Genomic DNA, 24,655 nt, shown 5'->3' on the forward strand with positions numbered 1-24,655 from the left:
CCCTCAGCAAGACAGCACGCCACTCTCTCAGTCCCTCTCAACAGATTACCTTTATCTGCGAGGAACAGCTCAACAGAACAGCATGCTTTCCGGAGGAGGTTATCACCAATGAATTCTTTAAGTCTTCAAGGTTCTCATACTTTTTGGATTAATCCTCCTACCCTAGAACAGGAGGCTACATTTTTACCACTTGACCTTCTGCCTTAAACTCTGTGCTTTCAAAGTAATGTATACTCCCTAGTCTTACCTTTCCTTTCCAGAAACGCCAAACAAGTAGTCCTCCTCAGGATCATCAAATAGACTGGTCTTCTTCACTGCTTTTGAGGCTGTAGCAGACTTGGGCGTCACTTCCTTTCTCATCGAGGTCCGTGCGTCCGCAACGTCCACGGCACGCTCTGCCACTGGCGATTTCGGGCTTTGCCAGTCACACTACAATGAAAACACATGAGCAGCCAGTTGGTGGAGTACCAATGTGTCGGGTATGCAGATAAATACACGTTGGTGAAAGGGTGAGTAACTTATGGGAATGCATGAATACTTCTAGATGTTGAAAAACTGATGTTGTGATGAAAGAAAATAACATGGATTTTCAACACCTTTAAAGTCAGTTTGCAAATCAACTGGAGTGAGTACAGACGATATTTACTGGATCCAGGGATCTTGTGAAGGGAGATCAGAGAAGCTTAGAACAAAGAAGGTTAAGGGACTATTGACAATGTTCAAAACTATGAGAGGTTGATAGGGAGGAACTGTTTCCCTGACAAAGGAAGCAGTGACTGGGCCTCAAAGACTGAAGATATTTCTCAAAAAAATCCAGGGGAAACAATTATTAGTTTAGATCAGGAATGTGCTGACTTATTGTGTGGAGAATGATTTAACAACAACTTTCAAAAGGAAATTGGATATCTTCTAGAAGGGATAAATATGCAGTGTAATGGGATCAATTGGACTGCCTTTCAAGGAACGAGAGTCACAATGAGCTAAATGGCTACTTCCTGTCCAAATTATACTAACAGACTGAGCAGGAAACAACAAAGGCAACTAATGGCATGAACAAGGTTTTAAGATATCTTTATTAGTTACATGTACAACGAAACACAGTGAAATGCATCTTTTGCATAGAGTGTTCTGGGGGCAGCCCGCAAGTGTTGCCATACTTCCGGCGCCAACATAGCATGCCCACAACTTCCTAACCCGTACGTCTTTGGAATATGGGAGGAAACCCATGCAGTCATGAAGAGAATGTACAAACTCCTTCCAGACAGTGGCCGGAATTGAACCCAGGTCGCTGGTGCTGTAACAGCATTATGCTAACCACTACTTACAAAATGGATGGGTTAAGAGAGGGAGGTCCAGAGCACTGGAATAGTTCAGCATTCCTGAAAATGAATTAGCATTCATTTCGAAATGACTGAAATATAGAAGCAAGGATGTACTGCTGAAACTTTATAAGGCGTTAGTTATGAGCAATTTTGGGCCTCACATCAAAGGAAGGATGTGCTGGCCCTGGAGAGGGTCTAGAGAGGTTCACAAGAATGATCCCAGCAATGAATGGCTTGACATACGAGGAGCGTTTGATGTCTCTGGGCCTGTACTTGGGAGTTCAGAAGGATGAGGGGGGAATCTCAGTGAAACCTACTGGTTACTTAAAGGCCTGGACAGAGTGGATGTGGAGAGGATGTTTCCATCAGTAGGAGAGTCTAGGATCCGAGGCACAGCCTCAGAATAAAGGGAAATCCCTTTAAAACTGAGATGGGGAGGAATTTCTTCAGGCCAAAGGGCAGTGAATCTGTGGAATTCATTGCCACAGAGGGCTGTGAAGGCCAAGTCATTGGGTGTATTTAAGGCAGAGGTTGACAGGTTCTTGATTGGTAAAGGGGTTAAGGGTTACAGGGAGAAAGGGGGCAGGGGGGAAATCAGCCATGATTGAATGGCAGAGCAGACTTGATGAGCTGAATGGCCTAATTCTGCTCCGATACCTTGTGGTGTTATGAATAAGATTGGTAAGCTCTTGCCATGATAGAGATGGGGAGAATACTCAGACGAGAGTTGGAGGAATAATCTAGGATGTCACTTAGAGATGTAACAGAAAAACAAACATCAAAGCAATACGAGAATAGAGAAATAAAACAGAAAGGAGGTGAAATACACAGGACAGGAGACAGGTTTCCAATTGGTGACATTTTTGAGGATGGAGATTTTGAAATTCAGATCCTATCACCTGATTCTTGGTGATCAGATGAAGATCAACAAAAACAGGATCAAAGGTAAATAAAGAAGGGGCATCTTTGGGACATGGAGCTGTGTGAATGTTTAGAAAGGACAAAAACAAGGTAGCAACAAAGCTAGAGCACTTGGAAGGGCAAGAGAAGTAGGTATAAGAAAATGTGAAGAGGTGAAAAAAATGAAAAAAGAAAAAGGTGAGAGAAAACAAAAATTGTGAATAAACAAAAGAGGAAAAGACAGTAGCACAGAGGGCAAACCGTGGAGCCTTGATGGTGGGCAAGGTGGAATTTGAAGACTAGTTCATAAACAGCAAACATCAACAACTGAGTAGGACGAGGAGGATCTATGGCAGGAGTACGTAGGCATTCCAACCTACTTACCTCATCACTGTCAAATAATGCAGTGGATGTTAAACTGCTGGGTGTAACTTTGGATTCATTCTGTTGCTGAGATTTCTTCAATGCAGAACTATCCTTTGAAGAAATGGCACCGAAGAGGTCACCCTATAAAATCCAACACAATCTGGAGGTAGGACCAGCCTTGCAGGAGGAAGCTCTTCCACTCACCCATATGGCTCAACATGCACTATACATTCCCTCGCAATGGAGAAGTATTCACCTTGCTAGAGCTAACCATTAAAGTCCTGCTCACAGCCCATTGTGAAGCCTGTGCAACCAGCAAAGGTTCTGCACCAGTCATTATATTATTGCCACTGGACACCACTCATTAATACAGGTAACACATAACTATTTAACAGAACTTTACCATTATCCTTCTGCAGGTGAGTCACATTTACTTTCTAGATTTACTATAACTGGCAAAAGCACTAGAACGATGCAGATACAAAAAGAAAATCTAGCGAGTTACTATGATCTGGAATGGAATTCCTCAAACAGTGGTGGGACAGATTCAATAGCAAAATGATACATGCATGTAAAGAAAAAAAATGCATAACTACATGGAACAAAACTAATAGGCTAGCCTTTTCAAAGGGCAGACTGGCCTCTTGTGCTATTATCAGTCCACAATTTCACGAAGAGGGCAGCATACACCTGCTCCAAATTGACACCTAAAACGCATCATTTACAGAGGCTCATGGACAACATACAAGAAGTTACAAAGTAAAAGAAAATTCACTGCTCTTGTCAGAGAAACAAAGGACTGCAGATGCTGGAATCTAGATGAAAACACGATGATGCTGGAGGAACTCAGCAGGCCAGGCAGCATCCGTGGAGAAAAAGCAGGTGGTCAACGTTCCTGAAGAAGGGTCCTAACCCGAAACGTTAACCACCTGCTTTTCTCCACAGATGCTGCCTGGCCTGCTGAGTTCCTCCAACATCACCGTGTTTTTCACTGCTCTTGTCCCTTGGACAAGATGAGTACAGCATTTGCACCCCCAAAAAGTCTGGGATGTTGACTAAATCAAACTCTCCAAAATGGTTATTGATTAGTGGGTAATTGGAAATATAGGCAGAGGTTTGCAAGGAGACTTTAACTGAATGAATTAAATATCTGCGAAGAGCAAAGTAGGACTGAATGCTAGAGATATGAGGATGGATGAAAAGTCTTCCATTAACCTCTGGAAGGTAAGACATACCCGTGCACTGAATGCACTACAGAGTTAAGTGAGTGAGACAGAACTTATTGCTTTGGTTGAGGAATGGGGTTAAGAGTTGAAAATTATTTTTTCTGGCGATGCATTCTAGTTGTAGAACTAGAGGTTTAAATATTAAGCAAGGTGAACTTGCAAGAAACTAGCAGTTTAAGTCAGAAGAAAAAGACTAATTTCTATTACAAATCAAACAGAGCCACTTCTTTCAGGTTTTCACTCCAACATATCCTGTTAGTTAAGAATGACAATAAACAAGAATCTTCCTGTGAACTGAGTGATTCATAAATATGTGGGGGAGAGAGACCTGCTTTCCTTAAACCAGACAACTGCATATCCCCTGCCCAATAAAATTATCTAACAATGCTGGAAAATTTACAAAGGCAAAAAAAGAATAAGGAAGGTTAAAAAAAAGAGAAAAACAGGAAACAAAAATGAATTACAAGGTCTGAGGAAAGCCACGTTTCTCACTCAGGTGAGGGGTATTGAAGTCAGATCAAACCTGTAGCCCACCTGAGCCCGACCTTTGCACTACACAAAGTTCTAACCCTAACCTCTCAATAAGATTTTATAACTCCCCTTCCAGTACCTCTGGACATTGTTCAATTAAGAATGCATTACCAGTCTAACAGGATTTTACAATTAGAAGGATGATTACTGATAATGAAAGCATTTTTTTTAGGAACCGCATTTTTGTACAGAATTAAAAGAAAAATAATTTTACCTCATCATCATCATCAAAGAGTGAGATTGGAAGTTGATGGGGTTTGGTCTTGCTTCCTGATGACTGCTTCGATTCATTTCTTTTTGTTTCTTTGCTTGGAAAGAATAAATCCTGTCATGGAGTAAGAGTGAATCAAAGGCAAATGAGGATCCTACTGAGACTGATGGGTACAGTCAGATAAAGAACTGTTTTACCAAGTTCCAAAGTTAATCATAACTTTATCCAAGCAATGAATGCAAAAAAAAAGCGATGACAGAGACCACAAAGATCCAAAGTTTGGTCCTCATTCTGTTTCAAGTTAGCTGATATCAGTTATATTGCAATTGAGCTCAAATGGTTGGTGAGTAGGGAGAGAGAAAAAAGATCAGGCAAGGATTAAGTCTGGCTGCAATAAAATGACACCTACTTGATGTCTGCAGATGCCAGATCAGAATTTGCCTTGGGCAAGGTTTTTAAATTAGATCAGAAAAAATTAATCTTCCAAAATGCCTGATTAGCACACTGATTTCAAGTTCAAAAATCGCAACCAAGGAGCATACAATATGATTGAGTATTGTGGATAGTACACTGGCTTTCGTCTGTTTTTACTTTTACTGGCTTTAGTTAAATATTTAAGAGTAACATGATATTTGACACAAGGAAACAAATGAGGGATTTTTCTGTCTGGAACTATATCTTGCATTAAACACTGATTCTGTTTCAAGTTAGGAGATATTTTACAGATCAAAGCAAATTTTACAAGAATCATTCCTGTAACACCTTGTTCAAGGAAAGAAACAAAAATGACATTTTCTGCAGATAGAAATACTCAAATAGACACCAGAAGCACATCCGTGGAAGCACCAGCTAACAACTTACAACAGTCACATGGATCTGTAATTGGTAATTGGTTTATTATTGTCACATATACTGAGATACAATGGAAAAACTTTGTTTTACATGCCATCCATGCAGATCATTTCACAACATAAGTACATCGAGGTAGTACAAAGGGAAAAACAACAACAGAATGCAGAATACAGTGTTAGTTACAGATAATATGCATGTTCTTGTATTATTCAGGAACATTGGTGACTCATTGGTCTTACCTTTGATTCATCTTCATCAGAGAAGAGACCAGAGCTGGCCTGGGACTTTTCAGCAAGCAACGTTGAGGATTCAAGAACTTCCGAGACTGGTTCTGCATTCTTGGAAATTGATTAAAACAAATTAATTTCCCCAATTCCACTATCTCTTCCCTCAGCTTGCACCACACATGGAGCCCAAGAGTCTGATTCATTCACAAGCACTCCATGGTTGGGAAGTTGCAATTGGGGACCAACTCTTAGTGCAGTCTCCAACCTCAAAATCAAACTATGAATCTCAGTGCTGCAATAGAAGAGGGTTTCTTGCTCATGTAGGAAGCTGCACTAGGATGTATTTCTGCTCCTTTAAGATCTGCTCAAACAATCAATCGAACAGGTACCAAAGCCATGAAAGCAACTGAAAATCAAATAAATGCAAATGCTCGAAATCTGAAATAAAAACAGAAAAAGCTAAAAATACTCAGCAGTATTTGTGAACAACAGAAACAGTTAACTTTTCAAGTGTTCTGAGCAGAGGTTTTTGATCTGAAATTTTCACTCTGTTTCTCTTTCCAGGATGCATTCTGACCTGCTGAGTATTTCCAGCATTTTCTGCTTTTATTGCTCAAGTGAGTGTATCTGAACACACCCATCAGATTGTTAGATATTTTCTCAAAATAGTCAACCGTCCAAAGATGCAAACAGTATTGTACCTGGAGATGGCACTAAATACATAATTTCACATCACCAGGGTATTGCCCCTGAGGTAAGCGTATCGTTATCAAAGTATTAAACACACAGGCCTGACATCCAATACCTTGGTAAACTTTCTTCCACTTCTCCTAAAATGACAATCTTGGAAAACTTCCAGCCCACAGTACCCTCAACATCTCACAACTCTATATTCACTGTTTGCTTTTCCAAGCCAATCCATGAACTTGCCACCAATCTCCTCCCTGGCTGACTTTCTCCTTGGAAGGTTGACTATTCTGAGCTTCAATCCCACTGCAAGTAGAAATGGAAGAGCAAATACGTCAAAACTTACAGTGTGGATTATCCACTAGATTTACAGAAACATGAAAACTTTCAGAAATATTATTTATTGGAAGGAGTGGTGCCCATAAGCAAGGAACCTAGTCAGGAAGGAGTCACAGGGGCAGCACAGTGGTGCAGCTAGTAAAGCTGTTGCCTCATGGCCCCAGTGACCCAGATTCTATCCTGACTTTCCAGTTGTGGGTGTGGAGTTTATGTGTTCTCCCCAAGAGCAGGTGGATTTCCTCCGAGTGCTTCATTTTCTCCCCACAGTCCAAAAACATGGTAGGTTAATTGTCCACAGTTAATTGCCCACAGGGTGTCACTCAGTGGGAGACCCTCGGGGGGGGGGGGGGGGGGGTGGTGCGGGGAGCTGATGGAATGTAAGGAGAATAAAATAAGTTAGGGTAGGATTAGTGTAAAAATGGGTGCTCGACAGTCAACGCAGACTCAGTGGGCTGAAGAGCCTGTGCCTGTGCTGTCTCTCTCTATGGCTATAACACAAGAACAAGTTGTCTTATCAGCCCAGAGTTCAGTAATCTATGACAGCATTACTGGGTTATTGACAAGATATATTGACCAGATTAGAAATACTAGATGCCTGGATTCAAGTTATTTGTGGGAATGCTCAAATTAAATCAGTTTTAGCAAGCCCTAACCAGAACAATAGCAGCAAGATGATCCCTGTACCACTGGTTCTTCCCACCATATAATAATGGTGTTTTGCCACAATTCCTAACGACACTAAACATCTAATGCAGAAGTACAACAATGCTATACCAGTTCAAGCAAAGCCCACCAACATGGAAGTAACACACCCATTACACAAAAAGCAGCACTGGGTGAATTCAACCTGAAATATATATTCTATATTGGCAGCAAGAGCCTTGCTGCAGTTATTTATGTAACAGAAACACAAGTCCTACTCCTTGGTGAACATTTGCAAAACAGGAACAACAGGATTAATAATCTTGATATTTGAATCACAGCCACACATTCGGTTTTGTTCTCCTCCTCTACTGTTGTCTCCATTTCTCCTCTATCCTTCACTAAAGGCACGTACTCAAGGATAGACCCAGCAGTGCAGCCTCTCACCCAAAAGTGACATACCATGGATGGGTTACAAAGATAAATACAAAATAGCTGCACAACTGCAGTTAACCAGACGTTACACTTCACACATATATTCTGAGGCTGCCACTCACCTGCTGAACCCTTGATTTCTCTTTGGGTACTTTTGGTGTGACACTTGTCTCAAAGAGTCCACTGTCATCACTATCATCAAAGAGGCTTGGAGCTGGCTTGGGCTCAACAGCAGCTGATAAACGTTAGAAAGTAAAACAGTCTGATTAGTTATACTAGAGTTCATAAGCATGTTTCCAGTATATGGCCAAATTCAATTGCATTAATCAAATGTTCTGAGAACTTTGAAATCCTCTCAACCAATTAAGACAAAGGTTTCAAACTTAACCACTACCTAATGAAAGGGACTTATCCTTGTACTTCCTCATTTTTATTTAGCATTGTTGAGCATTAAATTTTCTGCACCTTCAAATGACGGCATATGATCAGAAATGATTACGGCCACAGTGTCAGAAATGCTGGCACTCTGGCCTCTTTTGTTCACCTTGTACCTCATTACTGAGCAGCTAAGGATGAGCACAATAGCCTACCATCTTCTACCCAAGCCCATCTCCTCCAACATGTAGGCAGAGCAGCCTAGGGCAAATGACACATCCCTCTCTAATTCACATGTGCATATATCATGGTTCCTTCATCGCCACTGCATCGAAGTCAAATAAAAAACACATTCCTCCACTAAGCAGTACTGAGTGTAGGCCTTCACTGTATGTAATACAGAAAGTCAAGGCGGCAGCTCATCCAACACAACAGCCAGGCATGGGCAATGAAAGTGAAGGCCCTGCCAGAAACACTTACTGAAGAGGAATGCAAAATAGCTGAGATTTTTTCCACCGGTGAAGCCTCATTTATCACGATACAGGAAACCCGACACCAGGCCTGGAGTTTGCATCTAGCTACATGCACTGAGACCTCAGACGCTGATCTGAACCCTTCAAGCTATTTATCAGAGCAACAGCTGGAGGATACCAAAATGGCAACACATTGCACTTCAGGTTTCTGGAGCACATCAGCTGCTGCAGCTTTTAAGGAAGACAATCTTAATCCTCCAGCTCAAAGTAGTATTTATTTGTAGGAAATACATATTGATAATAGACAAACTGGGCCTTAATATCTGTAGATTGCATTATTCTTCTGTTTACACTTCAGCCACTGGATGGCAGCATGCTCTGTTTGCAGGAGATGAAGGCATCACGTGCAGATTCCAAGATAGAGACATGTCCAAATCTGACAGTCACACGAATTCTCTACTACTCAAACACCAGACAAGGATGCCAGCGTTTCAAACTGCCCCTTATGGTTCAGGAAAATAAAGTGCAGTGCTCACCACCATTGCAACTACCTCTTGATGCACATGGCAGAGGTTCACCCTCAGTTCACTAGGAGTGGAAATTTCAGGATGTTGGCCCAACAATGAAGGAAATAGAGTTCCAAGTCACGGGAATGTCTGGTTTTAAGACAACTTGAGAATCCTTTGTGCCTGCTGCACTTGTCTTCCTGATTGGCACTAATGACAGTTTGGGGTGTGGGGGGGGGGGAGGGGAGAGAGATGGGGAGGTGGCTGGGAAGGATGTTATACAAAACCTGTAATAGACTGGTCAGTGTTCACCATTTTCTGCAGGTTCCGTCGGTACAGAGCAGAGCAATTAGTAGACCAGGCTGAGATGCAAGCTGTCAGGATACCTTCCATAGCGCATCTGTAGACGTTGGAGGGAATCCTTGTGAACAAGTTGTATCTTCTCAGATGTCTAAGAGAGTAAATTCACTGATGTGCTTTGTTGATCACCGCATCAGTGTGAAGAGACCAGGTGAGATTGCTGGTGATATGGATGCCTGGAAATCTGAAGCGTCGACCATCTCTATTGCAGCTCCATTGATGAGGACACCCCTCCGCTTCCTTGGGTTAACAACCAGCTCCTTCATCTAGGTTGTTGCTCTGACTCAACGATACAAGGTTTGCGATCTCTTTCGTGTACTCTGTCTTATCATTGTTGATCCAGCAGTGGTATCATCAGCGAACTTAAAGATCGAGTTGGCGCTGTATCTGGCTGCACAGTCATGGGCATATAGGGAGTAGAGCAGGGGACTGAGCACACCACTCTGGAAAGCACCGGTGTTGAGGGTCAGGGTGGATGAAATATTATGGTAATTTCTAGCCAACGGAGGTCTCCCAGTCAGAAAGTCTAGAAGCCAGTTGCAGATGGGGGCCACCAAGGCCAAGGTCCAGGAGTTTAGAGACGTTGGAAGCAGTAACCACTGTACCTGGACTTTTTTGACCTCACAAAAGCCTTCGACCCAGTCAACCAAAGGATTATGGAAAATCCTTCCTAAGTTTGGCTGGCCTTAAAAATTTGCTGCTATTCCATGTCTCCTACATGCAAGCTGTGATCCCAACTAATAGTCCACTACAAATACAATCCCAGGGTGTGAGCAATGCTACGGCTCGCTTCAGTATTCTGCACAACCATACTGCAGTGCACCTTCAACAAGCTCCTCAGTAGAGTAAATCTACAGGATGAACGGGAAACTGTTCAACTTCTGCTCTCTCCACTCCAGAGCCACGAACACCCCAACATCAGTAATCAATTCACAGCGTGCAAACACTACTATGTGGACACTCTCGGTACAAGTGACAATAATAAACCAATACCAAGGCATTGCAGATTCCTTCAGTGAAGCATACAATGAGATAGGCCTTATACTGAAAACAAATGTCCTCTACCAACCTGCCCTACCACACAACACTAAACCCTCCCAACACTAAAAGTACAGAGTAAGATTCTGAAAACACAGATCACTTTTTGTGTCTTGGAGCCACCTCTCAGCATAAAGAAACATCAACTACAAAGTCGACCACTGCCATCGATGTGCCAGCAGCATCTTCAGAAGACTTAAGGCGGCAGTGTGTCTGAAGACCAAGACCACAAAGCTGGCACTGGGTAGTAGTGTTCTCTGCCCTTGTGTGCTCTGGAGACCTGGAAAATCTATATAGAAGACATCTCAATCTAACAAACCTAACCGGCAGGCCAACATCCACAGCATCGAGGCTCTGATCACACTCAACTCCAGCTCCAGTGGACGGGCCACTCTGTCCACACACGTGACACCAGACACCCATTAAAAACACCCTATGTAAGGTCCACCGTGATAAGCAATTTCTGGTACAGAGACAATGCTTTAAGGATATTCTGAAAGTTTCCTCAAGAAACGTGCAACATTCTCTCCAAGTCTTGTGCATCCCTGGCCAGTGATCATCCAGGAAGACGGCAAGCACCTCACAACAGGAGCATTCAGGAGCTTAGGACAAACAGCAGGAAAGCACATTAATCCAAAAAAACCTGGATGCCTCAGCCACAAGGACCTGCCTAAGATGACTGCCATAAGCCTGTCCACTACAGTAGAGTCACCAAAAATTTCAATTATCAGATATGACTTCCTTTTTACAAATCCAGAAAAGATTTACTTGAATGGTTACAGGGGATGAGAGATTTCAGCAACTAGGTTAAATGAGAGAATCTGACGTTCTTCTCATTAGAACAGAGAATATTGAGAAGAGATCTGATAGCGGTATACCAGATCATTCCCTGATTGAGGGTAAATAAAGAGAAACTCCCATTGGCAGATGGATCAAAGATCAGGAACACATTAAAGTTTTGGGAAAGAATGGTGAATGAGAGAAGAATGCAAAACAAACTGCTGGAAATACCCAGTAGGTTAAACAGGAAGCAAAATGGAGCTTATGCTTCCGGTCAATAACCTTGGTTAAAAGTCTTTGATACAAAGATAAGGGATCATTATGAGTCACATGTACATCGAAACACAGTGAAATACATCTTTTGTGTAGAGTGTTCTGGGGGCAGCCCGCAAGTGTCGCCACGCTTCCGGCGCCAACATAGCACGCCCACAACTTCCTAACCAGTACGTCTTTGGAATGTGGGAGGAAACCGGAGCACCCGGAGGAAACCCACGCAGACATGGGGAGAACGTACAAACTCCTTACAGACAGTGGCCGGATTTGAACCCGGGTCACTGGCACTGTAAAGCGTTACACTAACCGCTACACTACCGTGAAACATGAACTGTTTCTCTCTCCACAGATGCTGCCTGACCAACTGAGAATTTCCAGCATTTTCTATTTTAATTTCAGTTTTCCAGCAGATATCATATTTTACCTTTCAGGAAACAAGAACTATTCCAAAAAAAATTGCTGACAGTAGTTATGATCTGGAGCTCATCATCTGCAAGGATGTTTGAAAAAGCTTCAATGTGGACTTTCAAAAGGAAATTGGACGGGCACTTGGAAGGAAAATAGTTTGCAGATCAGGGAACAGAGAACAACCTGCTGGAGGAATTCAGCAGGTCGAGCAGCATCTGTGGTGGGGGGGGGGTGGAAGGAATTGTTTATATTTCAGGTCAAAACCTACACCAGGAAAGAGTAGGGAAATAGGACTGACAGAACAGGTACAGACCTGATAGGCTGACTGGTCACTTTGTACGTCAATGCTTTTCTATTAAATCCATCCTGTCTCTCCTTTTGCCTGATGTTTAGTTGGCTTGTACCTAACCACAGATTCAGGTACTTTATTTTGCCGAGATCACACAATGTCTCAGAGGATCAATTAACCAACTTGACTGCTAACAACATTGTAGGGCTTGCAGCTTGAAGGAAGGGGCTTTAAGGAGCCTTTAAAAGAGGGAAATTAGAGATTCTCTTCACAGTACCTTTGTTTACAAGAAACACAGTTCATAGCTGTTATTACTGCAGATAACTAGATTTAAAACCCAGCTTTAACTAAATGTAGCATCAGATTTGATTGAAGTTTGCCCCAGATTTACCAGAGCTTGAAGTTTTCGGTCCAAAGAAATCGTCATCTTCCTCATCAAACAGTCCTCCAGCACTTTGAGCTGGTGGGGGTTTTGTCGCCTTTTTCTTTGCTCCTTTCCCATGGGTTTTCTCAGGAATTGCAGCAGAATTAAATATATCTCCACCTGTGAAGGAAAATGAGAATAGTCACAAAGTGTCCACCATATCAACACACATATGATTCAATAAAGGCTCAATATTTTAAATACACAGTTCTGACAAAAGGAAAAATGTTATACACAGTGGAACTTATCACATTTTCAACCCAAAAACATTAATCTGTCTTTACACATCCATATAACGACCAATCAGCTCTTTACTTCAACCATCAGCTTTCAAACTCATGATCTTGGCCATTTTTTGTTCCAACTGAAGACAGTTTGATAGGTACAAGATAACATTTTATTATTCCTGTTTCCTATACTGAAACATTATGCACAACTGGCTCTTCAAAGCACACTGACCACTGCACCCAACTTCCACATAATTCCTCCTGGTGCATCATGCTCCCATATTACAATGCAAATGTCTCAACGAGACATCGTCCAAGGGCAGGCATAGGATAAGAAGCCATCTGTGATTCCAGCAGTATCTGGTTGTTCTTTTCTCTATTTCTTCTCCCACATGAAAGGCATAGTTTGTACTGGGCTCTGCTTCCATGAACAACATCCTCTGATTCCTCCCTGAAAATAGCTGATTTTGATTCAAAAGTCTTGAAGTTGCCAGCTATGACAACGTATGGGATCTTTCAGAATGACAGGAAATACTTGCCGCATCAAAATACAATTAGATTTCATACATTCCAATATGCTCTGATGGTAACACAGTGTTTAGATTGTAGGACCAACATCCTGAGGACTGGTGAATTCAAACCCCACTACAGCAGCTGGGAAGTTAAGTTCAAGTAATCACACGTCTGGAATAAAAAGCTCACAACAGTGACCACCATGCTACCGAATGGTTGCAAAAATGCCTCTGTGTGGTGACTCACCGTCCGCGCAAGCGAACCGGCTCGGCGGTCAGGGCACGCATTGTCAGAGCGGTGGGGCCCAAGATGGCGCTGGGCATTCGTCTTCCCCGAGCGACGGGGAGAACCCGCACGCGCGAAAAGTTTTGGTGACGTAGCACGTATGTCATTTCCGTTTTCAGAGGGCAGGAACCGTGCCACTTAAAAGGCCCACGCAAGGCGGGTAAATAAATCAGTCTTGTTCCACAGCTTGCAGACTCGTCTCTTTATTCTCGCATCGCGGTAGCAGCCGCTACATTTGTGACCCTGATGGTCCAAACAGATTTTGGACCCACACAATGACCGACAACGCAGCAGCCAACGCAGTGGCACTCAAGCTACCCACCTTTTGGACGCTTCGGCCCAGCGTCTGGTTCGACCAGGCCGAAGCCCAGTTCCAACTGCGGCAGATCACCTCCGACTCCACACGGTACTACCACGTGGTCAGCTCCCTGGACCAGGAGACAGCCGCCCAGGTCGGAGACTTCATCCAGTCTCCTCCGGAGGAAGGCAAGTACCCGGCTTTCAAGGGCCTTCTCATTCGGACCTTCGGCCTCTCCCGTCGTGAGCGCGCCGCCCGCCTGCTTCATCTCGACAGCCTGGGGGACAGATCTCCATCGGCCCTGATGAACGAGATGCTGGGCTTGGCTGAGGAACACAAGCCCTGCCTGATATTCGAGCAGGCCTTCCTCGAACAGCTGTCCGATAACATTCACCTGCCGTTGGCCGATGCCGACTTCAGCAACCCACGTGAGGTAGCTGCCCAGGCAGATGTCCTGTGGAGGGCCAAACGTGAGAGCGGTTCATCCGTCGGCCAAACCGCCAGACCGCGTTCCCAACGCCTACCTAAACCAGTCCCCGCAGCCGAGTGACCACACCCCAGAAACACAGCTGGTCATCAGTGTCATCGTCTGTGTTTCTACCAGAGGTGGGACGCGGAGGCCCATCGATGCCGCCCACCCTGCAAGTTTCAGGGTAACACCAGGGCCAGTTGCCGCTGATGGCTACGGCAGCTGGCTACCAACACAGCCTCCTATTCGTTTGGGAGCAGCAGTCCGGACGTCGTTTCCTTGTCGATACTGGAGCAGAGGTCAGTGTTTTACCCCCGACCGGCCGTGACACTCGCAGCAGGGACCCGCCCTCAAAGCCGCAAACAGCACACCAATACGAACTTTCAGTACCTGTACAATCCAATTACAATTCGACAACAGCCGTTTTACCTGGAACTTTACCCTTACCATCGTGGACCGGTTCACGAGGTGGCCAGAGGCAACCCCTCTCTCAGACATCACAACTGATTCCTGCGCCCGGGCGCTGCTCACAACTTGGGTCTCGCGCTTTGGTGTTCCAGCCCACATCACTTCAGACAGAGGCGCCCAGTTTACCTTCAGCCTATGGTCTGCATTAGCAAACATGCTAGGAACGTAGCTGCACACCACCACGGCCTACAACCCTCAAATGGGTTGGTAGAACGTTTCCACCGCCATCTGAAATCAGCCCTGATGGCCCTCCTGAAAGGTCCTAACTGGGTTGACGAACTTCCTTGGGTCCTGCTCGGCATATGCACTGCCCAAGAAGGATCTCCATGCTTCGTCAGCTGAACTCGTGTACGGTGCGCCCCTGGTCGTCCCGGGGAGTTCATACCCGCCCTTAGGGGGCAAAAGGAGCAACGTGCGGCAGTCCGAGGAAGACTGCGCGAGAGGCTCGGTGCCGATTCCCACTTTGCAACACGGTCAGTCCCCATCCTGTGTGCCCAAGGAACCACGAGACTAAGTTCGTTTTTGTTTGCAGGGGCACACCACGGGCACCGTTGCAACAACCATACGAGGGGCCACTCCGGATCGTCAGAAATAATGGGTCCACCTTTATTTTGGACATTGGGGGCAAGGAAGAAGTCTTCACGATGGACCGCCTCAAACCAGCCCATTTAGACCTACAACAACCAGTCGAGGTCCCAACACCGCAACGCAGAGGCTGACCACCCAAGCAACGGCTAGCACAGCCTGTGAACTTTGGGGACCGTATCGCCGGTTCTGTGGGAGGGGGTTGTGTGGCGACTCACCGTCTGCGCAAGCAAACCGGCTCGGCGGTCGGGACGTGCATCGTCAGAGTGGTGAGGCCCAAGATGGCGCTGGGCCTTTGTCTTCCCCAAGTGACGGGGGAGAACCCGTGTGCGTAAAAAGTTTTGATGACGTAGCGCGTACGTCATTTCCGTTTTCGGAGGGCAGGAACAGCACCACTTAAATGGCTCATACAAGGCAGGTAAATAAATCAGTCTTGTTCCACAGCTTGCAGACTCGTCTTTATTCTCGCATTGTGGTAGCAGCCGCTACATCTGCTTCATTAATGTTCTTCAGGGACGAAACTCGCTCGTCCGTATCTGGTTTCTGCAACTCCAGAACGTCAATGTTATTGGCGCTTTAGCTGCTGCCACAGCTTGGCGGCAATAAATGCCAGCATTGTCGGAAAATGAAAATTAAAAACAAATGCATAAAAACCATACATCCCAGGCCGAATGACAATACTGTGTAACAAATACACACACACACACAAACTCCTGTTCTATTACAGGAAACCTACCAGGGTAAATAGAAACTGCTCCAGTCGGTAGCTTTTTCTCACATTTTCTTATAGCAGGGTCTGATTTTAAAATTGAAGAAAAATGTTTAAAATGAGAAAATCAAATACCTGAGAACCTAAATACTTTAAGCTTCAGACACCTCAGAACAACGGTGTTACAGTCTAAGAACTATGGAAATTAGTTCAATTTTGTCTAACCTTAAGAAAGGTGCCCCACTCCTGGAAGCTAAGTCTGCACAAAGCAACTCAAAAAGCACCAGTGCTTGTATATTTGCCCACTAAATGTTTTACCTCAATAAATTCTTTTAATTCACAAAGTATATTTTATAAAAATCCGAGCAAGACTTTGAAAAAATATGAAGTCCATCCTTAAGAGAGCAGCCAAGTGTGAAGAAATAGCTGTAAGTTAGCATATGTCAATGAAAGCAGTTAGGCACAAGCTATAGTTCCAGCCAAAAGATAAAGGTCCTCACCACCTACATTGCCACGATTACAGGAGGCAATCTGCAGTGGGCAATTAATGCTAATTCATTGCCATTATCAGAAGCCAAGTACAAATGCATAGCTTGTAACAATAAATGCTGCACCTACTTCCTGCCAACTCCATTGTTCAGTCAATAGCTGCAACGTCACTAAAGCAAGTCTGCCGAACTCCAGCCGAAGTTACTGCTGTGAATGCCGACACCAACAGGCTTTCCTTCTCAGAAGGTTCCAAGGAAATTTATTTCAAAGATTCTGGATTCCCAATCCCCATCCATAAGCGATGGGGTCTGGATCTCCATCCTGGCCACTGGAGCTCCAGAATTCTAACTGGGCTCCTAGCCTCTAGCCAACCACTCTCACTGCACCCATGATGGGAAATGTAGAGCTTTGCCCTCAAAACATCACATATAACCAGAAAGTAGAGCAGTGGCTGGGAACCAAGAATCGGAGCTGTTTATTCCCCTCAACTCCAAGGGAAGTGTAAACACTCCCAACTTCCCATCCCAGATTGGCTGACGTTACCTCTATCAGTGCATCCAGGGATAGGCCCTGGGCTTTTCTTTACATGGAATTTTATTACACAAATTCAAACAACACTAAAATATTACCCATTCAAGCAAACTGTTGATTATCTGGACAGTTTTCAGAGCTCGAACAGAGGTCTGTCTCCCAATGGAAGTGTCTGAGGTCATTTTACTGAAGGAAATAGCCACTAATTGTCAAAAAGCCCATGCATTACCAATAAACCAGAGCTGGCCTCCCAGTGGAAGACTTTACCTGGAGGTATACGCCATGTAGAAAGCAATAAGTGTGGGACCTTCTCATCAGAAGGCGGCATAGGTTTAAGGTGGGGGGGGGGGGGTGTGGGAGAGATCTAAAAGGAATCCAAGGGGCAACTTCTTCATGCAAAGGCTGGTGGGTTTATGGAACGAGCTGTCAGAGGAAGTGGTCGAGGCAGGTACAATACAACATTTAAGAGACATTTGGACAGGTACATGGATAGGAAAGGTTTAGAGGGATATGGGCCAAAAGTGGGCAAATGGGACAAGCTTAGAGGAACATCTTGGTCAGTATGGACAAGTTGGGCTGAAGGTCCTGTCTCCGTGCTGTATTATTCTATGACTCTAAGAAGCAGCTCATTTATGATCCTCCAAGTTGATTCAAGTTACAGTTTGTGATAACCGAGAATGGAAGATTTCAGAATAAGTTAACTTTTGAAGCAGCTTCAAATCAACACCAGCACGCACACCGCATCAAGACCTCCATAAGCAGTGGAGATTCTAATTCAAACAGCTGCACGGCACAGTTCTCGGATGGAGTCTGAATTTTACATCAACATTTCAATTGATTCAATGCAGAGTGCAGTAAGCAATGTTAATAAGCATCCTTTCACAGATGACCCATTATTAGGTTTCAGGTTACTATTCAGGAGAAAGGAGTTTTATTAAAAATCAAAATCAGCATTGACACTGTTACATTGGTCAAATCAGGGTAAACTTTCAATAAACCACCAACATCCTACTCAAGTTAAGTGTAAACATATTAATCAACATCTCTCAGCATTAAGGCCCATGTAGAATAAACAAACCAAAACTACATTCATGTGCAGTTTAAGTTTAGACAACTAACATGACTTGAAAATATTTGGAAGTAAACTTCTGCAGAACATGGGCTGTCAGCACTTGAAGCAGTATCCTGAACATGTGACTCACCTTCAACAGCTGGCTTCACTTCCTTCTCTTCATCAATTTTTTCCTTTGGTGCCTCAGTGAAAAGGTCACCCTATAAAATCAAGTAGCATTTATCTAAATTAATGGCTCCAACTATAGGACTTAGACTTTAACCCAATCCCTTCCGTCTAACTCCTCAGTGCACCGAGAGAGATGACCTGAAGGTCAAATGAGCTGGAAAAGCTAGGCAGGCACAGGATGTCAGTGTCTCAAGTGCTGTTGAAGGGTCATGGATCAGTTACACTAACCTGCTTTTCTCTTCACAGATGCTGCCTGACCTGCTGAGTATCTCCAGTATTTTCTTTTTTTTTATTTTGAAACCTCATGGAGTTTGGGGAACAAAAGGTAGTCCTTAAATCGTTAAGAGAGAAATCATGGGAAAAGGAAAAACATAAAATAGGAGCAGGAAAGAATATCAGCTGCTTGGGCTAGATCAATGATGGAACTGGATGCATATGCAAGTCAGGAGGACTCAGAACCTCACCTCTCAGCCAGCTGCAAAAGAGATCCAGGTGGGAATGGGACTATCCTAAAATTATCTGAAATTCTGTGGTAATTGAATAAATTAGAATCAAGGATCAGCCAGGAGAGTTCATTCCCTGTTCCTAAGGTGCAGGAGTAGCAGGCTGAACCGTGAGCTCACTGCACATCCAGAAGTACTTTTTAATCATATCGCAGGAGTCTGACACAGATTTTTATGATCTGGGTTTTAAACTGTAAATATCAACAACTCAGTACCAACCTCATCATCATCAAACAGGCCCTTCCCTCCACTGAAGAGACCACCTCTGCTGCAAAATGGAGAGTAGTTGTCATCTTCATCAGCATTCTCAGAGCCAAACAAGTTGCTTTCTTCTGACATATGAAAGAGAAGTACATTACACATCCGGTTGGTGTGAACTGGGTATTTATCACAGCTTAACAAGAACAGATTCCACCCTTGATAACAAGACATGTCTAGAAAGGCTGTTGTTTGCTGGTTGAATGGAGTATATTGTTGGCAATGGGAACAACTGGTGTATCATTCCTCACCACTATGTTCCCGTCTAAGATAGTACTACCTAACTACAATAAGCTCAAGGGCTGTACAGACCATCTGTCATACTTCAGTGTATTGGATTGTAATGGGCAGCATATAGGAGTGGCCTAAAGGCTGTGATTTAATGCACTTTAGGCCACCCACTTTATGCTCCCATTGCAACCAAATTACTTAATGTTATTCTCATGGCAGAGAGTAAATGTCACCTCAAGCCACCTTCTAGCTAAAGAGAATGTGACAACCAGTTTCCACATTATAATAGCTGAGCTGCAGCCTGGAGCTACAGAAAGAAAGAAAGCTTTACCATCTCCTGCTAAACCTTTCCAACATGCTGACCCTCACACCCAGTCTACAACATTCTACATTTGGACACTAATAGAGTCCAATTTATGAACCTAATTTGATGCACATCAGTATATGAGCCAAGAATAAATTTCTCAAAACCGCTGATTTCCATTAAGAAAAGTGAGGTGTGAAATCGTTTCCCCTGGATTTTTCTTGCTTGGTCTTGACCGAGTCTGCTGACCTTCTCTGCAGCACATAGCTCCTGTTTGGTTTTGCTTGTAATCACCATGGTTGGCATCAACAAGTCCAGGAAAGGTTGGTCAACAATGAGAGGAACTCCCCAGATAAATTCCCTTAATACTGTCAATGAAGTTCCTGCTCACCTTCCCAGTTCAGATACCTTCGGTCCAAACCTTTGGGTTGGAATGCATTGCTTCAAATCTTATTTCTTACCTTGTCGTTTAGCTTTTCGGGTTTCTTTCTTTGACTTTACTTGGCTTTTAGATGTTAAAGCTGTAAAACAATTAAGAATTACAACAAAACTTGGGGTCAGGCATAGAGTGAGCAAAACTGCAGAAATAAAAAACTGCTTCACAGCACCAACCTGCACCCCCTCAATCCTCTCTCCACATCTCCAAAAGCCACAAGCAAAAAAAAAACAAATACTGAAACAATTACATGCTTTCTCTTCATCTGGCTTCTCTGGGTTTCCTTCTTGGATCCTTGCTGCTAGTTCTTCTGCAAAGGAAATGTGCCCCATTTTTTTCTGCATTGAAAAGTACACAATATTACCATTGGAAGGAATGCATCAACATAGCTCTCCTCTGTGCAAAGTAATTTAACTAAAGAGCCACTCACCGAGCTCGTCAAAACCCCCTCGTCATTCTCTTTCTCAGATTCATGAAACAAATCAGAGTCATCATCTTCATCCTCGTCACTAACCAGCTGCTGCTTCTGCAACAACAACATTGATTCACTAAGTAAAATTAATAGGTCTCCACAGGACTGTTAAGGCAAAAACAGAAGAAATTAATGCAGATATCAAAAAGCTTGAGGAAAGAGGTTCTTAAGGAGCAAGGAAGGGGCAACAGTAACAGAGGGGGCGAGAAGAGAACACGAGAGAGGAGAGAGAGAAAACACGAGACAAGAACTGAGATGTTTAGCAAGGAAACTTGCAGTGTTTCAGGCCTTGGTGTTTAAGGTACATCCAGCAATGGTTAATTAAAATTGAGTCACGTTGTGGAGGTATTGGATAAACCCCCACAACGTGAAGGGCTGTTGGCCTTGGACGTTACAGAGATGAGAAGGGACGAAGGCATGAAATGAACTGGGCGAGAATTTTAAATCAAGGTGTATACAGAGTGCTTAAATGATCACGCATCCACTGGGAATACAGCGATATCTGAAGGCAATCTATGACTGGCAGATCTTGCAGAAAATGATTCTTTATATTTCTCCATCAGAGGCAGAGAACAAGAGTGACATGCCAGTGAGATCCGGCTCCCGTCCATCTGTACAATCTGCTGCTTATGCCCCAGTGCACCACCTAGTGCCCAGTTAACCCATGGCAGTATATTCCCTCCTCACAGCCAAGTAAGCAACTGAAGTACAAGTTCATGTTCAATCAATTAACCCCTTTGAAGATCTTTATGCAGTTATAAATAAATTAATCAAAAGTAAAATTTGTGGAGGCAGGGAGGGGGGATTAAAACAGGTATTTGTCATTTCACAACTTTAAACATAACATGAGCACCCTGATATCCAGAAATACTTACTGGGACTGACTTTGGAAGCTTCTCTTCATCCTCCTCACTTTCATCAAAGTCATGCTCTGACTCCTGTATCAGTCATTACAAACAAACAATGACCAAGTTTTTCACCATCACTCATAACCCTCAGCAATTACATCTAACTTTTAAGAGTTAAGATATCTTCAGATCAGAAGAATTCTACGTCAACAATTCAATACCTTCCGCTACAATCAGAATCAGGTTTACTATTACTGACATATGACCTGAAATTTGTTGTTTTGTGGCAGCAGTATGGTGCAAAGACAAAAATTTATAAATTACAAAAATAAATAAATACTGGGGAAAAAAAAAGTAATGAGCTAGTGATCATCGACGTTCAGAAATCTGAAGTGCAGCATTTCAAGATAAAGTAGAAAACAGATTAACCCAAGGTGGCGATTAAGGATGCAACAAAGGAGATGGTTGCCCAGTTTCACCTCAGCTATGGTCAAGACTAGATGCTGATGAATTTATCTAATGATATGGGACAACATATCATCTTATAGAGGACATGCTGAGTGGGAGAGGTGGGAATGGGAGGAAGGTATGAGAAATGAACGCAACCTTTTGTTCCATCAGCTGCAGGGAACCGAGATGCCAGACAAGCATCACAACTGTAACATGACAACAAAAAACTCCCTCAATGCATCCAACCCCTCATTATATCGGTCATGCCAGTAACTAATCACTTTTCAACAAACCTCTTTTTCTCTCACCTCCTCTTCACTCTCAACAATACTGCCACGCTCACTGTCCACAGACTCTGCAAAACAGAAAAATATTCGGAAATCATGCAGCAGAGACAAAGAAATGTGTAAATGTATTGAAAAGGATAACAATTGTTTTAAGAGGGGTGTAGAAGGACACAGAAAATCTCACGAAGGAAGTGGCCCAAGCAAAAATTTTATTTTCCACAACCAACTTCCAAACCAATTTCCAAACACCCCCGCCCCCCCCCCCCCCCCCCCCCCCCCCCACAACCAGTGAGGATGCTTGCTCCTCTGTGGTCATTTCCCATAACCCTGTTTGAAGGTATGGAGTACACCGTGAGGATTGTGGCAAACCCAAAATGTGCCCCCACAGAAGCATCTTCAAGAAGGTATCAGTGTGAACCTTTGCTTTGACCCACTCAGACCAACAGCAAAAACTACAAAAGTAAAATGCAGCAGATGGCAAATATCTTAAATTAAAAATAGAAAATGCTGGAAATACTCATCGGCTCAGGCAGCATGTGGATAGAGAAACAGTTCTCAGTTCAGGTCAATGGCCTTTCACCAGAAGTAATTGCAGCTTGAGTTGTGCCCGGAGGTACAAACTTATTTCATCTGTCGTTAACTCACAGCAAAGATTTACACTAACCACCATCTGTTCGCCGCATATTTGACCCTTATCATTTTGCCAAATGTTCACCAGCCTCCAGCTCACCAGAGTTGATGTTTATATTTACAATTTTTCAACTGACTTGTATCTGGGTTATTTAATAGAGCAGATCACTTGGTTGTCACCATTGACCATTCAGTACCTTCACTGGAAAGATCCCCCAGGCCAACATCCTCCTCCTCCATGAACTGCGGAGACCCAATGATATATGGCAGGGGCCTATCTACATACAGATCCTGTAATCAGCACAAAGACAAAGATTAAACGTAGCTGCTACAATAACTTAAATATAACTGATCAATTTCATTCTTCCCTCAAGCACAATCATGTTAAGAAGGCATATGATGGAGGGACAACCAAACCAATATCTGGAAGTAATTTTAAACCTCATCATCTAGGCTTTCACTCTGGTGCAGTAAAGAGGGAGTGCTGCACTATCAGAGGAACCGACAAATAGATAAAACCTTCAAGTGCTTCATTGGCCATCTCAGGTGAAGGTAAATTATTCCATAATTATAATTACCCTGTGCCCTGGGCAATTTATTCCTCTGCCAATGTCACTAAAATGGATTTTCTGGTTTTCAGATTAGTATTTATGTAAGCTTGTTGCAAATAGACTGCTGCTTTATTTTACCACAGTGACAACACTTCAAAAGCATTTCAATGATGTACAAGCACAATTGGGCGTCCTGAAATCACAAGCAGTGCTTTATGAATGTAAGTCCCTTGTTGATATGATGGAAATGGATGTGATGGCAACAGCTCTGCCCTACTTGTTTCCATGGAGACAGTAAATGATGGCATATTGCCACAAAAAAGGTACGGGGGTAGATACACCACAACAAGTGGCTCAGTGTCTAGAACCTTCAAGCAATATAATGAGTAGGATTTAATGTTCATCGTTCACATAGATGGAGTATAACTGCAACAACATAAGTAGCTCAGCATCATCCAAAGTGAGCAAGCCACTCAATGCTTCACTTCAGGACAGTTTCTGATGTCTCAAGGTCACTGCTACACCCAGGCTGCAGCATGCATGATCCACAGAACTTGACCAGATTATTTTTCCTTCACCCAGCTGTGCAGTGTTCTAACATTCCCTGACAGCATTCTTGAAGCATCAGTCCCACACCGACTGCACCCTTCAATGGCAAATGCCCACTAATATATGTAGCCATTCTGGTGTCACCTCCATCCAAATAATGTAATAACTGTTCTTACCCAAAAAAAAATCAAGAATTATGTTCCCCCTTTGAAAAGGCCTAAGTAAAAATCTAAACCAGCCCAGGGAAAATGTCAAAAACCTGTAACCAAAGGTAGATAAAATAGCTGTCTCACCAATAATGAGTCCAACTCCTCCCTCCAAAACCCTATGGAAACATTTGAAACAATCACATTCTAATGCCCCTATTATCAATTTAGCAGTTATTGATGATGCTCATTCAGAATTCTATTGAATGATCCACATCCATCAAAAGCAACTTGCAGTTTATCTGGTAGGAACTTTAAAAAGGAAATCAGGTACATACTTGAAAAGGTGTGATGAGGAATGAGATTAATGAGACTAATTAGGTAACTCACAGAACCAACCCAGGTACAAGGGCTCATTTTATACCAAAGTTTAGGATTCTATTGTGGCCCAACCAGTTTCCAAAAAATACTGGCAACAGGCAGGACGGTTTACCACCGCAATTAGTGTACTT

At 43.4% G+C, this 24,655-nt stretch overlaps 1 protein-coding gene across 19 annotated transcripts in view; it reads right to left on the reverse strand.

Annotated features, from left to right (window-relative positions):
* washc2c (WASH complex subunit 2C) overlaps positions 1–24,655 on the reverse strand; it is a 55,480-nt gene that overhangs the window by 15,064 nt on the left and 15,761 nt on the right. For 9 of the 19 annotated variants that reach the window (XM_052041424.1, XM_052041420.1, XM_052041416.1 and 6 more), the window contains exons 6-20: positions 23,095–23,188; positions 22,274–22,335; positions 21,558–21,620; positions 20,641–20,736; positions 20,461–20,548; positions 20,236–20,295; positions 19,201–19,313; positions 18,441–18,510; positions 16,246–16,305; positions 12,632–12,784; positions 7,861–7,973; positions 5,648–5,746; positions 4,560–4,670; positions 2,607–2,729; positions 248–429 (exon numbers count right to left, since the gene is read on the reverse strand). In XM_052041424.1, the coding sequence (XP_051897384.1) occupies positions 248–429; positions 2,607–2,729; positions 4,560–4,670; positions 5,648–5,746; positions 7,861–7,973; positions 12,632–12,784; positions 16,246–16,305; positions 18,441–18,510; positions 19,201–19,313; positions 20,236–20,295; positions 20,461–20,548; positions 20,641–20,736; positions 21,558–21,620; positions 22,274–22,335; positions 23,095–23,188 (1,487 nt within the window). The remainder of the gene's footprint in view (positions 1–247; positions 430–2,606; positions 2,730–4,559; positions 4,671–5,647; positions 5,747–7,860; positions 7,974–12,631; positions 12,785–16,245; positions 16,306–18,440; positions 18,511–19,200; positions 19,314–20,235; positions 20,296–20,460; positions 20,549–20,640; positions 20,737–21,557; positions 21,621–22,273; positions 22,336–23,094; positions 23,189–24,655) is intronic. The other 10 variants (XM_052041423.1, XM_052041413.1, XM_052041414.1 and 7 more) reach the window with 4 other exon arrangements.

The sequence above is a fragment of the Pristis pectinata genome, chromosome 30 (genome assembly GCF_009764475.1).
Source record: "Pristis pectinata isolate sPriPec2 chromosome 30, sPriPec2.1.pri, whole genome shotgun sequence".
Classification (NCBI taxonomy): Eukaryota; Metazoa; Chordata; class Chondrichthyes; order Rhinopristiformes; family Pristidae; genus Pristis; species Pristis pectinata.